General features: G+C 38.0%; 1 protein-coding gene across 1 annotated transcript in view; it reads left to right on the top strand.

Annotated features, from left to right (window-relative positions):
• LOC100750834 (A disintegrin and metalloproteinase with thrombospondin motifs 20) overlaps window positions 1-16663 on the top strand; it is a 114450-nt gene that overhangs the window by 65388 nt on the left and 32399 nt on the right. Inside the window, exons 19-28 of the mRNA XM_035440836.1 lie at window positions 2195-2321; window positions 2908-3118; window positions 3266-3430; window positions 4144-4308; window positions 5622-5741; window positions 6396-6503; window positions 7231-7395; window positions 7498-7788; window positions 8660-8821; window positions 10151-10324. Of these exons, the coding sequence (XP_035296727.1) occupies window positions 2195-2321; window positions 2908-3118; window positions 3266-3430; window positions 4144-4308; window positions 5622-5741; window positions 6396-6503; window positions 7231-7395; window positions 7498-7788; window positions 8660-8821; window positions 10151-10324 (1688 nt within the window). The remainder of the gene's footprint in view (window positions 1-2194; window positions 2322-2907; window positions 3119-3265; window positions 3431-4143; window positions 4309-5621; window positions 5742-6395; window positions 6504-7230; window positions 7396-7497; window positions 7789-8659; window positions 8822-10150; window positions 10325-16663) is intronic.

Raw genomic sequence — 16663 nt, 5'->3', positions numbered from 1 at the left:
TTTCTTAGCTACTTACATGGGTCCCCTGATGTAGTGGTCTTTCTTGTCATTTTTTCCTGTAAAGTATGTCAATCTTTTTGGAAATAGAATCTTGGTTTTTATTCATGATTTTCTCACCAGTTTTTTTTTTTTTTTTGCCTTTCTAACATTTGTATTGTTTGAAGGCAAAAACCTCTTAAATTAGAACCTATAGCGTCTTGTCTTTGGCCTTTTTGTTTGGTAGCTATAGGCAAGCCTGTTTGCTCCTCACTTGTTTCCTTGGATCTCCTATGTTTGAGGCTTTCAGAAATCTCTGTTAGTGCTTTTTAATATTAAGAACTAAAATTGCTTTCCACATCACACAAATCACTGGGAGAAGACCCAAAAGTCAGTTAATCATTCTTTCTTGGGGAATAAACCTCCAAGAGAAAATCTCCTGGCTTCCATGGTCATGGTGGGATGAGGGGAAAATGGAATTGACTTGGATTCAGTGGAAATGGAGAGTGCAGTGGGCTGGGAAGTCACCTTGTGTGAGAGCTTCTTTCCTAATCAACCCATTTTCCAACCTGTGTGACCTATCTTTTCTGTGCTCTGTCTTCTCTAGAGCCACAGTATGGCAGCCATATAGGATCACTCTGTTTCAATGTGCTATATGTGTGAACTATCCACTGGATTTTGAAGATTAAAATGAATAGAAAGCTAAATACAGTTTAATTAACTTTATATTATATTATATTTGTTCAAATAATCAAACTTTATACACTTAGAGTTAAATATAAGTATCATTAAAATTAATGACTTTATGTTTAACTGTAGTTAGAGGAAGTGCTAAGTGACATTCATGGCTCAGTCTACACTGGTAGCTGGAGGAGGAGTACTTTACCTGTTGTTCAAATATGACTTTTAATCCATTCTTTGTTTTTCATACCTACCCCTCATACATTCACAAGGTTGAATTCATCCTCCTTGGCTCAGATAATAGCTTTTATCATTCATTTTTCATCTCCACAATTTTCTCTTTTTTCTGTCTCATTTCTTTTCTTTTGCTCCTTTACATATATGCTTTAAAAAACTATATATATTTATTTTAAAAAGGGCTTAGAATACATGTGAGATAAACACGTTTGTGTTTAATTAACTGAGAGTTCAAAGTTGAGTGTTCACAAAACAGAAATTTGATAATGTCAGGGACAGCTTCAACTCCTGAAAAGGATATGGATTCAGGGTGCCCTGAATCCAAGCATTAGTTTGCTTTGACTGTGGTCATACTATAGAGAAACAGCTTTGTTCTTTGTAACTAAGATCTCCATCCATGCCATGAAAACAAAACCAGACCTTACTTTTAGAGTAGCTCTAGTCCCAGCAAGCAGTAGAAGTACAGAAGAGCTGGATATCCCTGTCTCCGCACCCTACACCCCCCATCTTCCTCTTTACTGCTCTGCTATGAGTGTTTGTGTCTGTTGGCATGTGTGTATAACTGACAGTCTAGTTCTGATCCTTAATGACCATCTGATGCCTATAGTTTGCACTAGAGTTCATTCATTCTTCATGCTGTGAATTCTGTGGATTTGGGCAAATAAATGGTGATGTGTTTCCACATTTCACTGTCATACAGAGGAATTTCACAGCTTTACTCATCCCCATCCCCTGTCCTGTCCGCCCAAACCTGTGAAACTACTAATCTTAGTGTTGCTTGTAATTAACTTTTTCATTCATGATGTGAGTCTGAAAGGTTGACTGTATATGGACAGTGCTATTCTGAAGCCAGAGTGAAAGAAAAAGAGCTTGTTGGAACTATCGTAGGTCATATCCCCTCTAGTCAGTTCACATAAGTGTCATACCACCTAGTATGGAAGTTGTCATAACACTGTAACAGTACATATGAGGAAGTAATCCACGGGGACAATGATCTAGTGGTAACACGACATCCATGCTGGCCCCAGCTCTACCTTCCAACCCCCACTGATGTAGGGTTACTTCTTACCTGGCCCGTCTTCCTTTTGGCCTCCTCGAGGAGCAAAGTCCTTCCCAGCCATTGAGGATTCAGCTTATAAAAAGGAATTCCTGACAAGACTAATGTACTAGTGGCCTGTAAATAATATAAAAAATTTCTGCTTTCCAACATGAATCATTTAGGCTAATTATTATAATTATGAAACACCTAACTTGTGTAAATTTTTCTCTAACTTTTAATTTTCATTTCATTCTGACTAAGGTCTTCATAGAAGAAAAATTGTCTGCATACGTAAGAGTGACCATGCAGTTGTATCAGATCAAAGCTGTGGCCACTTACCACTGCCATTGTTTGTGACTGAAAAGTGCAATGCAGACTGTGAACTCAGGTAAAAGAGAAGTCATTTATGATGTAACCATTGTGTTATGAAGGTGAACTATCATTAGATAAGACATTCAGCACAGTGCTTCTCATGGAGCCAGCAGGTTGTTAATATCTGTCCTCTGCCTTGTTATTTAGAACATTTCGAGATCACTAATTTGTACTCATGCTCAGTAAATCATTTCACTTTTGAATTAAGAGTATTAGCTAAGTACTAGTGTGTAGGACCTCAAATTTTTCGTACAATCTGGAAGCAATTTAGTCCATAAAGTAAATCCAGAAAAACTCAAATCTGGAAATCCATGGTTTATAGATTTGAAATATTAGGTCCATGTAGCATGAGTCTGTAATTTCCACTGAAATTAGGACCCTGTAAATAATATTTGAGAATGAAAAAATATAGATTGAGTTCCCTGATACATTAGAATTGTATTAATACATTAATACAATTAATAAGGGAAGTGCAAGCAAGTTAGTACTTCCACCCTAAATTCACCATTTCGTAGGTGTTTGTGTGAGTGTGCATGCATATGAATCTTTTAAATCAATATTCATAAGCACCACTCCTAAACGGAGTAACATCTTCTCTCTAGGTGGCACATCACTGGCAAAAGTGAATGCTCATCCCAGTGTGGCCAGGGATACAGGACCCTAGACGTTCACTGCATGAAGTATTCCATTCATAAAGGACAGACTGTCCCAGTAGAAGACCGCTACTGTGCTGAGCAGCTCAAACCTCCTACCCGAGAGCCATGCCATGGCAGCTGTGTTTTAACACGGTGGCATTATTCAGAATGGTCCCAGGTAAAATAAAAATTGTCACTTAAGAAAAACAAAATGCCTCTCTTTTCACCAATTAAATCCCTCTTTCTCTAAAAATATGTTTTGTTAAAATTTTGATTTCTTTTTTCTATTTCTAAGAGTCCCTGATTTTGTTTTGTCTTTAATTAGTGTTCTAGGAGTTGTGGAGGAGGGGAGAAGACTCGAGAGTCCTACTGTGTCAATGGCTTTGGCCACCGCCTTGATGAGCGAGAGTGCCAAGAGCTTCCGCCGGTGATGCTTGGGAATTGCAATGAGTTTCCTTGTCCCAGTTGGGCTACTAGTGAGTGGAGTGAGGTAACATTAAACACGTGGCTTAGAAAAACTGCTGTAATGTCATGCTAGGGAAAATTACAGTCCAAGACTGTGATCTTCAAATGTACTTAATCATAAAAGCAGTAAAAGAACAATGTAAAACTGTCTAGTTCTTGTACTATTTATAATTGTACTATTTATAATTATCAGGCCAGCAATAACGTTTACTGATATAACCACCTTCATTAAAAGCAGTAGTGCAAAGCATTGCTGGGCACACACTTCTTCAAAGGTTAGCTTTGGATCTCTGTTTCTAGAACAAATGGATATTTCAATGGGACCTTGATGCATTTATCTAATTATTCTTTATCAATAAAAAATCGGGAGCCAAACATCGGGTAAGAGCCTGAACGATAAGAGGAGTAGAGAAGCGACTAGTGACTCCCTATCTCTTCTGTTCCACCATCCAAAAGAACTGAGATCCTCTCTAAGCCCCTCCTCACTACTTCCTGTCTCTCTATTGTCCTCAGTCCTCCAAAACCTCTATGGTTAACTTTGGTCGGCTAGCGGCTAGCTCCACCCTCTGAGTCAAAGCCAGCTTTATTGTTAGAATGGGATGGAAATATCGTACAACAGGACCTGAGTGGCAGATGTTAGGTGCAGTTGGTTTTAACCAGTGAATGACTCCAGAGGAGTAGGAGGAAACACTCTGGAACTTTGTGTCACTTTGTGATGCAGCTGTGTTAACTTCCCAGTGTCCTGCCACGTGTGGAAAGGGGATGAAGCAGCGGCAGGTTTGGTGTCAGCTGAGTGAAGATCGCATGAGCGATGGCTTCTGTAACGCCAGTACCAAGCCCGAGTCGCTGAGACCCTGTGAGCTCCGTGCGTGTGCTTCTTGGCATGTAGGCCCATGGGGTTCTGTGAGTATATGATGGGGGCTTCTCTGCCTTTACACATCTGTACAGAGAATGAGAGGAAATTATGTAAAAGTCTACTGTCTTCTTAGGAGATTCACTGACGTATGCGTTGGTATCACTAGTGCATCTTGGGAGCTGGCACAATGGCTCAGTGGGTAAAGGCACTTGATATTGAAGCTTGATATTCTGAGTTTGATCCCTGGAACTCTCAAAGAGTTGGAGAGGGAAAACGACTCCACAAAACTGTCTGATGACCACACACGTGTGATGGCATATATATGTGTACACACATCCACAAACAAATACACACTCATATACACATACAAACACATATATATACAAATACATGCATACACACATATATGTACACACATAAACACACATACACACATGTACACATACACACACACACACACACACACACATATATATATACACATGCATACACATACACACATAAACACACATACATTTAAGGACACATGCATACACATACATATACACACATAGACACATAAACACAATACAATAACCATACATATACATACATACAAACATGCACACACATACACATACATACACATAAGCACACATATTCACACACATACACATCTATATACACATACAATAATAATTGAAAAATTCTTTCTGAAATGCAGTTTTCCTTTATCTGTAAAATTTTGACATTGCTGATAGCTTTGCCATGCTTAATATTTCAACTTCGTTTTTGAATTTAATTTAACCAAAATGTTGAAAATGTTTGCTTTTATCAACTTCAAGAGTGTATCAACATGTCCAGTATCAGTGCTTTTCATTGCTCTTACTGTGTCTAGGACTCTCACCGGGAGGCCCTGGGGTAAATGATGGTTAGGCCAGGTGAAGGTGGGCAGTTCAGTGTCGCATAGAGACTGCCAAGGCAGATGGAAGGCTCCCCTAATTTCTTAAATGCAGGCTTCCTTATAGATAAGGAACTACTTAACATATGTCATTGGGCAGGGTTTTGTTGCCAGAATTGTGTTGTCTCCACAACCAGCATAGCGGGTCTCTACTAACATTTTAGCATGATGCCTTTTAAAATACATGAATCATAGTGCACTTTGTTAAATGCTGTGTTGAGGTAGTACTTGTACAATGAATTTGAATAAATAGGCATGTCAATCCAATTTATTAATTACAGGTCTCAAATATGACACCAAGGACTAGTCAAAACAGCTACTGAAAGTACATGTTTAACTATATGTAACTCATGTTCACTAAGAAAGTGGAAATTATGTAACTCTTGAAAACTATCTTTGGCACCTGTGGTTTCCTTTCAGTGCACAGCCACCTGTGGACATGGGTATCACATGCGTGCTGTTAAGTGTGTCAGTGAGGTATTTGGCACCATGCTAGATGACAGAGAATGCCAGGAAGCCAGTCGGCCAAGTGACAGACAGGTAAAGGAGGTCTCTTCATGGAACAGAAACAGAAATAATTACCAAATGGAAGGGTTATGTGTGTGTGTGCGTGCGTGCGTGCGTGCATGTGTGTGTGTGTGTGTGTGTGTGTATGTTTGTGTGCATGTGTGTGTTTGTATGTATGTATACATACATACATATTCTTGTCTTCTGTGCCTTGAAACACTTTCTGCATACAGAACACATGGTTCTTGTTTTGGTATGCTGTGTTTATTGTAAACTCCATCTAGCTTTAACTTGTACATTCCCATTCTTTTGTGGTGTTTCTGAGTGTGAATCACATGAACTTAGAAAAGTGTTCTTTTCATTATACAGTGGGGCAATCCTTCAGAGTGGTCCATATTAGGACTGTTGTGAAGGGCTTTGTTCCTTCAATGGTCAGAGAGGATGGTGATAGAAACATTGAAATGCAGCTTTCCTACCCAGTACTAGCACTCACTTCCTTCGTACCCAGTACTAGCCCTTGCCAGCAGCTTGTGTCTCTGAAAGTGAGAACCTAGGTCATCCATTTACATTATTTTAGCACGCAGTATTGTTTGATTCTGTATGTGAAAAAGGAAACCCAGTACAAGATTTTGTGTAAGTCAGTGAAGAGTTAAATGCCATCCAATAAGATTTATTTTTCCGGAACAGGAATGTATAGTTGCACCTTGCCTGGTTGTTCCAAAAGTTGGGGCATCCTCCTTACCAACCATTCCCCTGGGAGAGGCAGCACAGTGGCGCCATGGATCTTGGACCCCAGTAAGTGACATGGCAGTTCTATAGCTTCACACATGTAAAACAGTTGCTCAGTTTTGCCAGCTTTAATGTGTGCTTTCATTTTCGGGTGTTTGATGGTATGAAAGATTTACAGGGCTTAGAATTAGGTTGTGGAATGATAAAATCACGACTGTCCTTTTAATGGGCCCGAGTCTCTGTGCAGAGAAGTAACCCTTTGGGATACCCTTGCTAGTCTGTAAAATGAAGATAAGACCCATGGCCCAGACAGCTATGAGAAGTGGATATGTTATTAGGCATTTATGAGCTTCTGTCTCAGTCGAAGACATTTTCATGCTGTTTTGCTTTTTAACTGAAAGCTATAATGGATTAGCCATTTCAGTTTTCTTTAATCCCAGATTTTAAATTATGAGCTCAGATGCCTTCTATTATGAAGTCTTTCAAGGTTATTTTTCATGAAAACGAATGATGCTTTTACACACAGTGTTTCAGTACCTTTAATTTTGACATGTGATTAAATATTATGTTAAATATTATAGTCATTCAAATTATCAGCTCTGACCTGTAAAACGTACTATCTAAAGCAGAGAATTTTATTGCTGTATGTATATCTGACACAGAAATCATTGCCAGGCAATATTACTTTTCTTTTTTGCTTTCTCTGTGAACGTGGTATTTTGAGACAGAGCAGCTACAGGTAACCAGAGTGGAGGGTACTGAACTCATCTCACTGTCATTTGGCTTTTTAAAGTGCTCTGTGTCCTGTGGAAGAGGCAGTCAGGCCCGTTATGTGAGCTGCCGCGACGCCCACGATGGAGTGGCTGACGAGTCACACTGTGCCCACTTGCCCCGGCCTGCTGAAGTGACTCTCTGCTTCAGCCCTTGTGGCGAGTGGCGAGCTGGGAATTGGTCACCAGTAAGTATGCTTATGAGAAAGGAGGCACTGAAAATGTAAATTAATAATGTTTGATATTCATGAAGTTTATTACATTGTAATTCTGGTTGACTTTCCAATCAGTGTTCAGCTTCCTGTGGACATGGGAAAACCACTAGACACATTTTATGCATGAGCTACCACCAGCCAGTTGACGAGAGTTACTGTGACCCTGAAGTCCGCCCTGTGACTGAACAAGAATGCAGACTGGCAGCCTGCCCACCCTCACGAAGCCACTCCCCCAGCGCCTCTGAGCAGCCAAGCCATTTTCCAGGCAGAAATGTCCCATTAACTCACAAACCAGAAGAGAATCACAATCGGGGTGTCCGCCTGTCAATCAGAGGAAACCAGTGGAGAACAGGCCCGTGGGGAGCAGTAAGCTGTCTTTATTGAGTTATATTTATTTTGTAACCGAATCATATTACAGTCCTTCCCCAGATATGTGTGTAGGGCCATCAAATGTTTTTAAAGTGAATGTTATCTAAAGATCAATAGCTCAGTTTTTCAGAGACTGAAAGCATGTTGGTGCAGATTACAAACCCCTAGGGTAATCATTAGCCACAATGATTACAGAGGAACCCACTTGAAAGCCCCTTGATTTGAGTCCCTGTCATACAAGAGGGCAAACCCTGGGATAGGTAAGACTGAATGTTTGGGAGAAACAGAAACTTGCTGAGACAGCAATGCAGAAAGAAGGCTAGTTCCGGGTCCTGAGAGTGTGTTTGTGTGGGTCTCCTCAGAATGTGGGGGTCATGAGTGCTCATTTTAGAAGAGACTAAGGGGAAAAAGTGGGGTGAATGGCAAGTGACAACATGTTTTTGTCACTCTTTTAAATGCCTTCCCAGTGAGGCCAGAAAACTCGAATTTCTTGTTACTTAGCATCTCTTTTGAGAGGGAAGGATCACTTACTAATGCAAGTTTGAAAGACCTCCTGTTCATCCACAATTTTTATTTTTCTTAAGACATGGTCTCACTATGTAGACCAGGCTGGCCTGGAACTCACATAGATATGCCTGCCTCTGCCTCCTGAGTGCTGGAATTACATTTATATGCTACCATGCCAAACTTTCTTCAAAAATTTCTAATGAAGCCCTTGGTAAAAAGTCAAGTGTTTTGACAGATTTTCTTGCCTACAATTCTGGCTCTATGTGGGAGATTTTACCTTTGACCTTGCTTTGTGTCATGCAGCACCTTCCTTATGTGCCGAGCATGCGTGCAGTGTGTATTTCTATTCTGTCCCCATCAGTGCTCCCGAAGCTGTGCAGGAGGTCTGCAGCACCGGGCTGTGGTCTGCCAGGATGAAGATGGCCGCAGTGCTACTTACTGTGACGTGGCCTCCAAGCCCCCTGAGTCAAATCGATGTGGCTCTGGACCCTGTCCACACTGGAATTTTGGGGACTGGGGAGAAGTAAGTCATACTGTCCCACAATGTCATCACCGTGGGATGATCTGATCTCACTCTTTTGTGTGGAAACAGATTTTTAAAATACTTTTGCAAGAAGCACTCCAGTGTTCCACGAGAGCATTCCCAAGAAAGTGTGCACTGTATAATTTAACAAAAACTGATGTGCAAGTCAGTGTGTGTGTGTGTGTGTGTGTGTGTGTGTGTGTGTGTGTGTGTGTGTTTGTTACCCCTGTCTTTCTTACATAGCCTTTTAAACTACATAGGAAATTAGATTGATACAGGTACAAAAAGCCAGGCTGGCATTTGTACCATGATTTATTCTACTGGTTGTCATTCATTTGACTAATCTCCTTTAAACCAAATAGTTGTGAATTGTTAGGCATTTCTTTATGCCCACGTACTCTTAGGGACCTTAAATGTAAAGGTAACTGAAATGATAACTTGCACTATGAACAGCCCCCTACCCTCATGTTTTGGATGGGAAGAGAAAGAAGAGTTGCTTAATGCTTTTGTGTAGGTGGATTTTTCTGTTCTGTCAGCCAGCTCCCAAATAACCACATGGAGACTTCTTATTAATTATGAAAGCTTGGTTGATAACTTAGGCTTATTTCTAACTAGCTCTTGTAAATTACTAACCCATTTCTATTAATTTACTTTCTGCCTTGTGGCTTTATTTCCTTTACACTGCCCATGCAACTTTCCTGCTTTTTCTATGCCTGGCTGGCGACTCCACCTTCTTCCCAGCATTCTCTCTGCCCCGAAAATCTTGCCTAGCTATTGGCCACTTAGTTTTTTATTAAACCAATCACAATGACATATCTTCACTCTGTGTAAAGGAATATTCCACAATGCTTTTAAGTGTATAAATTACTGAATTAGTTTTACTTTCCTTTTTCAGGATGGTTTTTAGCACATAATTTCTCTTCATAAGGATTTGAAAAATCATCCTTTAAAGGAATACTTTAGCTGGCAACTAAAATGTATCAAATTCCTTTAAGAAATATACTTTAAACTCTAACATTGCCGATGATATTTAAATGTTGAGTAAATAAATATAATCTTCTTAGAATTTAGGAATGCATCTCAGTTTCCAGAGTGCTTACCTAGTATGTATGAAACTGTGGATTTGACCCCCAGGACCATATAAACTGAGTGTGCTATACACCTGTAAGTGGGGATGGGAGGATCAGAGTTCAAGGTCACCCTCATCTACATAAGGAATGCCAGGTCAGCCTGGATTACATGAGCCCTGGTCTCAATAGAAGAAAAGGAAGAGATATAAAATTCTCTTTGAAGTTAAATGGGTATAAACTTTTCTGTTTTTATTTTCAGTGCACACAGACATGTGGTGGAGGAATAAAATCAAGGTTTGTGATATGCCAGTTTCCCGATGGCCAAATGGCACAAGAACACAACTGTGAACTGCCCAAGCCACCTAGCATGATGCAGTGTCATGTGCATGCCTGCCCTGATGATGTGTCCTGGTATCGGGGACCATGGAAATCGGTACGATAGTAATCATTGTCATGTTACCATGTTCCTTTATGTGAATTTCCTCTATGTCAGTGGGAAAATTCATATAATATCTCATTTGATTACTGTGTCTCACAGTGAACCATCGACCGTCCTGGCATGTGTATTAAAGTCAATAATTTAAGTAGGAATTCATTCAAGTACTGTAATTACATACATGTATGTAATCGTTTTATATGTATTTACTTTATATGTGAATTTTGAACTAATAATTGAAATGCTTTCCTTCATTGCATCTCTGACCTCCCCTCTGATTAATTGGATTTGTGCATAATGTTAACATTTTACTTGTAATTATGGCAGACTAAGGCTATGTCGTCTTTGAGCTTATGACTGTATGTGGCTTTTGTCTGTCACTGTCCAATAACTGATCCCAAACCAAATAACAGTCTTTTAAAATTCATTTCCTTGCTGTTAAATTGACTGTTTGATTTAGAAATGTGAAAATAGTAAAGGCAAAAACATTAGCTTACATAAATTGTTCCTAGTTTGTTAAATACATCATAGAGAAGTATGACTTATGTAGTAATTTATTATGAATATCCATTTTTCCACTGTGTGGACTTACTATCGTTTAGAAATATTTTAATTTTCCATTTTTTGAGTCATAGACAAAAAACTCATAGATAGTGCCTGTGGATGGTTTATTTTCTCTAATATTTTTCAAATATCTGAAGTCTAATTAATGCACAAGTATATTAAAATTAGCATTTTATCACCTTTGAGTTTTTAGATCATGAGCAAATGAGTATTACCTTTCAAGTAAAAAGCTGGTTTTGACAGTGATGTATTAAAAACTAAACTCACAACCCGAGCCATTTTTGTTCCAAGTGAGGAGAAATCTAGTCACTAACTGGAGACTGTGCTGTAGTGGCTTTTATGTTTTATTTCAGTGGTGCTATTCTTCAGTGCACAAGTTTCAAACATCTACCTGTGCCTCTGCTTCATGATAGACACCAAAACACCTAAGTGTAGTGATTTTGAGGTAGATTTTTTCCATCAGGGGTCTGTGCACTGCCTGTTTTGGTATGCTTTATTGGTGCTCAGTCACCTCATTTGTCCTTTGCTCTCAGTAGCAGATGTTACACCACAGTGGCAGAGAGGACTGTATGAACCACAGCGCTTGGAGTAGTTACCATCAGGCCATTTCTTAGACAACACTGCTGGCACCTGTTCTGTGTATGGACAGAACAGCATGTCTAAAGTTGAGGACAGAAATTTACTTCAAGTTATAGACTATTAGAATTACAGTGTTCATGTGGAGTCAGTGTCAGTGAGGTCCACATGAGCTTCCGTTTGATATCTCCTAAAAGTGTCCACCATGGCCGTCACATGCATCTGTGTATTACACTGGAATATATCTGACCCTATATTCCAGTGATACATTTGTATAATAATCATGTCCTAGGTGAGAAACATGGATGTCCATTATGTCCTCTGTATAAGCAACTTTTCAACCTCATAGGAAAAAATCATTCAAAACAGAATACCTAAGACTACAAAACAGTAAGAGAGAATTACAGAAATCCTTAGTGTTTACTACAAAAGTCTTCCAAAAGCAGTTAATTGAGTAATTTTAGTCTTTGCACTAGAGGAGAACTGTGATATCTATATATTTTGATAATTTGAAAATGAAGATTTAAAAAATCTCAATAAATGTTTATGCCAGAATTTTTACAAACCTATTTATTTCCATGTGTAAAGATATATATCATTAGAGTGCCTGGATTTCTGTTATTATATGAAGAATATTTATTTTTTCAATTAGTCTTTTATATTAAAAGGACTCAGGGGATCTGAAGTTTTGTTATCAAAACCAGGTATATATATATATATATTTTTTGCCTCTTTCAGTATTGCTACTTATTAGCCAAATTTCAGAATACCTCTTCTAACAGATTAGATTAGTATTCTTTCATGAGTAACATTACTTTCTATAGACCTGCTCATTCAGTTAGAAAATTAAGGCAATTTATATGTATATGCATGAATGAATGGCATTAAATCTTTTTTATTTTAAAGGAAAATAAAAAGTGTATAAAATCATTATTAAAGTATTAGAAAAAAGTATGAAAATATTCCTAACTTTTCATGTCCTAGGAAATCTTGTGTTGTAATAACAAAAGGAATAAAAGAATCATAACCCATGCTTGTTAATTGAATTACTACATTTTTGTAATTAGCCAATGTGAATGCATTGTACCTTAACTGTTTTTTCATTAATCTGTTGTCTTTGTGCTTTGCATAATGTATGTGTATGTTGTATTTCATCCCTTGCATTGTTACCTAAATGTTTTAAGCAACTGACAAACCTTACATTGTAATGAATGGCTCCTTTCTTTGGTGCTGTTTTTCTTAAGTAACAGGCTGTTAATGTCCCTTATTAAAAAGCTAACTGTTAAAAGTGAATATTTTCATAGTTTTTCTGAGTATTTGCAAAAGTTACTACAATTTTCTAGATACCTCTTTTACAAACTAATATAAGAATGTAAAAGTGTAAGATTTACTATCTACCTGTCCATTTCAAACTACTAGAATATATGAATAAAACTTAGTGGTGGTTATTTTTGAAGTTAAAATCAGATGGTTAGCTTGTGACCAGCATAATGTTTTAATAGGGTCATTATACTTAATACAATTGAACTATTGGAGAAAATACTTTTAAAATTATTTATTTCCTTATATTTCCCCACAGTCTCAAATAATTTTCCTAGAATTAGTTTCCCTGGAATGATTTTATTCACCACATGGAATGAACTCATGTTTGATAAGTAAACACTGTGTTCTAGGGTTGAGAACAACACAAGGGGAGTAAGGGAAATGCCTTACCTTAAAGACCCTTTCTCCTAGAAAACTTTAGAAAGGTATTTTTTTTTAATTCAAAGTTTTCTCTTTGAAATGCTTTCACACTGGTGCTTTCCTTCAAAGTGTTCCTAGGGGAAGGAAAAATCAAATAGGAATATATAGAGAAAAAATCACTAAATCTCTAAGTAGGATATATGCTACACAAAGCCTTTCAGAAATGAGTTGATGGTCTAAGTGCACACAACTGACTCCACAGTTTGTCATGTTAATGGTTTTGTGTAACAAGGCTGGTGAAAGCTGATGAATGGCCTCAGCTTCTGCAGCTCTGACTCTGGGTGAGCCTAGGAGCAGCTCAGGGCTGACTGTTCCTCTCCCCTGCCCCACCTGAATCCAGCAGCTGCACAGGAGCAAGGTAATGTGTGGGAAACATTTCAGAAAACAGTCATTTACTTCAACTTTTTAAAGACCAACAAAGGCACGTATGGTAATTATTTTCTTAAATTTGTAAAAAACACACACACACAAGTAGTTTGGAAATACATTTTTGTAAATTGTGTGTGTGTGTGTGTGTGTGTGTGTGTGTGTGTGTGTGTGTGTGTGTGTGTTTATACTCATGACAGTGTATACTTGTGAATATCCTAGGACAACTTGCAGGAGTCACGTCTCACTTGCACCATGTGGATACCAGAGATTAAATTCAGATCATCAAGTTGGAGGGAAGTATTTACCCACTGAACCATCTTGCCACCCTGGAGATCAATTTTTAAAATAAATTTTAAAAATGTATTAAATTGTATATAGTTATACATTGAAAATGTATTCAAAGTTTGCTTATCATATCTACTGCCATATCTTTCTATAGTACATTCATTTGCTCTCAAAAGTAATATATGTACTACATAGTGGGCACTCTGGTGGTCACTATAACTCAACCAGATGCAGTCTTATGAGCAAAGACTTGACAATTTAATAATGAAACTGCAAAGTAAATGTATTTACAGGCATGGAGTATTACAGCTGCAGTAACCGCCAAGTGATTTATAATATTGAATACTCATAAATATTTGGAGCTTGATATGTTAGAGTAAACCAACTCTAACTGATTACTGATGAGGGTTACACTTGGAAGCAGAGGAATTCTGCTAGTAAATCTTTTCTAGAAAACTTAAACCAATAAGATGTATTTCTTCATAACTTGGGTTATGGTGAGGACAGCCTTGTTCTACTGTCAAACAGTGGGTGTTTCTACACAGTGCTACAGCCTTCTCTTTGTACATGTGGATTTCATGCCTCACAAAAAAGTAGGTGGGCTTCCAGATTGCCCTACATATGATGCTCTGAAAATAGTAAAAGAAAACAAGCTGAACCCTTGGTATTTTAGACAGGTGACCTAGGAAAAACCCAAGAAGATATCCTAAAGGAAGATATTTACTTGTTTGTAGGTTTGATGCCCCTGCAGTTATAATTTAGAACATAAAGCATATCTGTGCATAAATGGGATATGCAATTTTTTTATATTTACATCTTGAAAAATATGAAAATGCCCACGTGTCTGTGGCATTTCTACAGGTTTCCCCTGTGAATGCTTTAACTGTGTGAGCATCTCTGGAAATACTATATGTTTTTCAGAAGAAGTTGCTCTGTGCTCTATAGTGATTCGGCTGAGTCTGCTTGTGGAAGCTAGAGGAACATTCTTGGTGTTACAAAGACCATGTGTGTCAGCTTTTTGTAGTTTGGGAAAACTGTATTCTAACTTCCATGAAATCACAAGAGTCCAGACATTAATATTTTTGCATCTATTGCTTGAAAGTTTCTAGGCAACTGATTAGCGATGATTTGATCATATATATTTCTCTTAACATGTTTTCATTGTGTGTTCTCATATTTTTGTACATTGCCCCTAGAAATTAAAATATGATTATTTGATTTAGAAAAGAATCACAAACATGAATTTTAAAGGATCATGTAAATAATATTAAATATAATTTGTTTTATAAAGTTAAGGAAATTTTTATCATTTAAATATTTGTTAACCATTTAATTGTTGAGAAGAGTTAGAATATGTAAATGGGTTTTTGAAAATGTAGTTCAGCCCCCTAATTCAGGTCAGAGCACGTGATGTATCTAAAATGTGATTTTAGTCATTTCTAACATTGAAATATTTACTTGCAGAAATCCCTCAAAGAGGAAAAACTCATCTGTGGGCGTTCTTATTATACACTAGAAACTGGTTTAAAATCAAGCACAGAAATCATTTTTACAAATTTGTCTTAAATGACACCATTAAGTTCTCTAATATTTTAGGAGTTAAATTTTTGAATTTTAACAAATACCTACCTTTGAAACTGCAAGGTCTTTAATTTTGAAAGATTTGGAAACCATTTAAACAGATTATAAAATTTGACTTTGAAGTTTTAAGGATATATGTGTGGCAAGATAACATATCATAAATATTTTCCAAACATTTGAAAATGTTTGGGGGAGGTTTCCAAAGCAATTGCTTTCTGCCAACCACTGCTCAGTCTTTTCCTTATCTCAGATGACAGATAGTAGGTAACTCATGGGCATTCCTTAAAATATTAGCAGATGTAGAAGAAGCTTGTTTCTGTAATGAAGGTTAGTGGGTTCATCTACATGAGCCCATCTCCAAGTATGGATATAACTCCCCAGACCTCCTTGTGCTAAAAACTAAAGCAAAAACAAGTGCCCATGGGAGGAAATCAGGGCATCTTCTTCTCAGCACAGAGAGAGAACCATGAGTTGGTACGTGTGTTGACTCAGGGGTCATCAGTGGACAGATGTTAGCCTTAGAGTCTCAGTGTATTATACATTGGTCGTGAGGACAGTGATGGCCTCATCTGCTGGGAAGGCAGACATATCACAAGTTCAGTGTGACCAATGAGTACATAGCCCAAGCTGCAAAGCTTACATTTTTTTTGGATTTTTTTAAATGAACAAAACTTCTTAAAATAGTATTTTGGGGTGGGGGAGTTGGGAAAATGGCTTAGTGGGTAGAATCTGGGACTTGAGTTTGGATCCTCAGAACCCCTGTAAATAAAGCTAGACACAGTAGTGAGTGGATGCAATCCCAGCAGTCTGAGGATATGGGTGGAGGAGACAAACAAATATCTGGGGACATGCAGGCCAGCTATCCTAGCATACCCCGTGACAAAAGAGACACACAGTGGGAGATGAGGACAGACACCAGAGACTGTTTCCGACCTCTGCCCATGAAGCATCACACTTACATAAACACACACACCTACATACACACACACACACACACACACACACACACTGTATATACAAAAAGATAGTACTTAGTACTTACAAAGGCTTTGGATTTCTGACTTACAATTTTCAAAGTCCATGACTTAGACATTCAAATACCTCATGTAACCAAATGCTTAGTAACACCTCTAAACCTCATCAGCTAGAGTCAAGATAGAAACTAGCATCATTATTTTAGGTGTTTTTGAGACAATCTGGTTCCAAACTCTTTGGTCT

Source organism: Cricetulus griseus, chromosome 2, assembly GCF_003668045.3.
Source record: "Cricetulus griseus strain 17A/GY chromosome 2, alternate assembly CriGri-PICRH-1.0, whole genome shotgun sequence".
In the NCBI taxonomy this organism is placed as follows: Eukaryota; Metazoa; Chordata; class Mammalia; order Rodentia; family Cricetidae; genus Cricetulus; species Cricetulus griseus.
The sequence above is the reverse complement of the archived record's forward strand: the minus strand, read 5'-3'. Positions and strand labels throughout refer to the sequence as shown.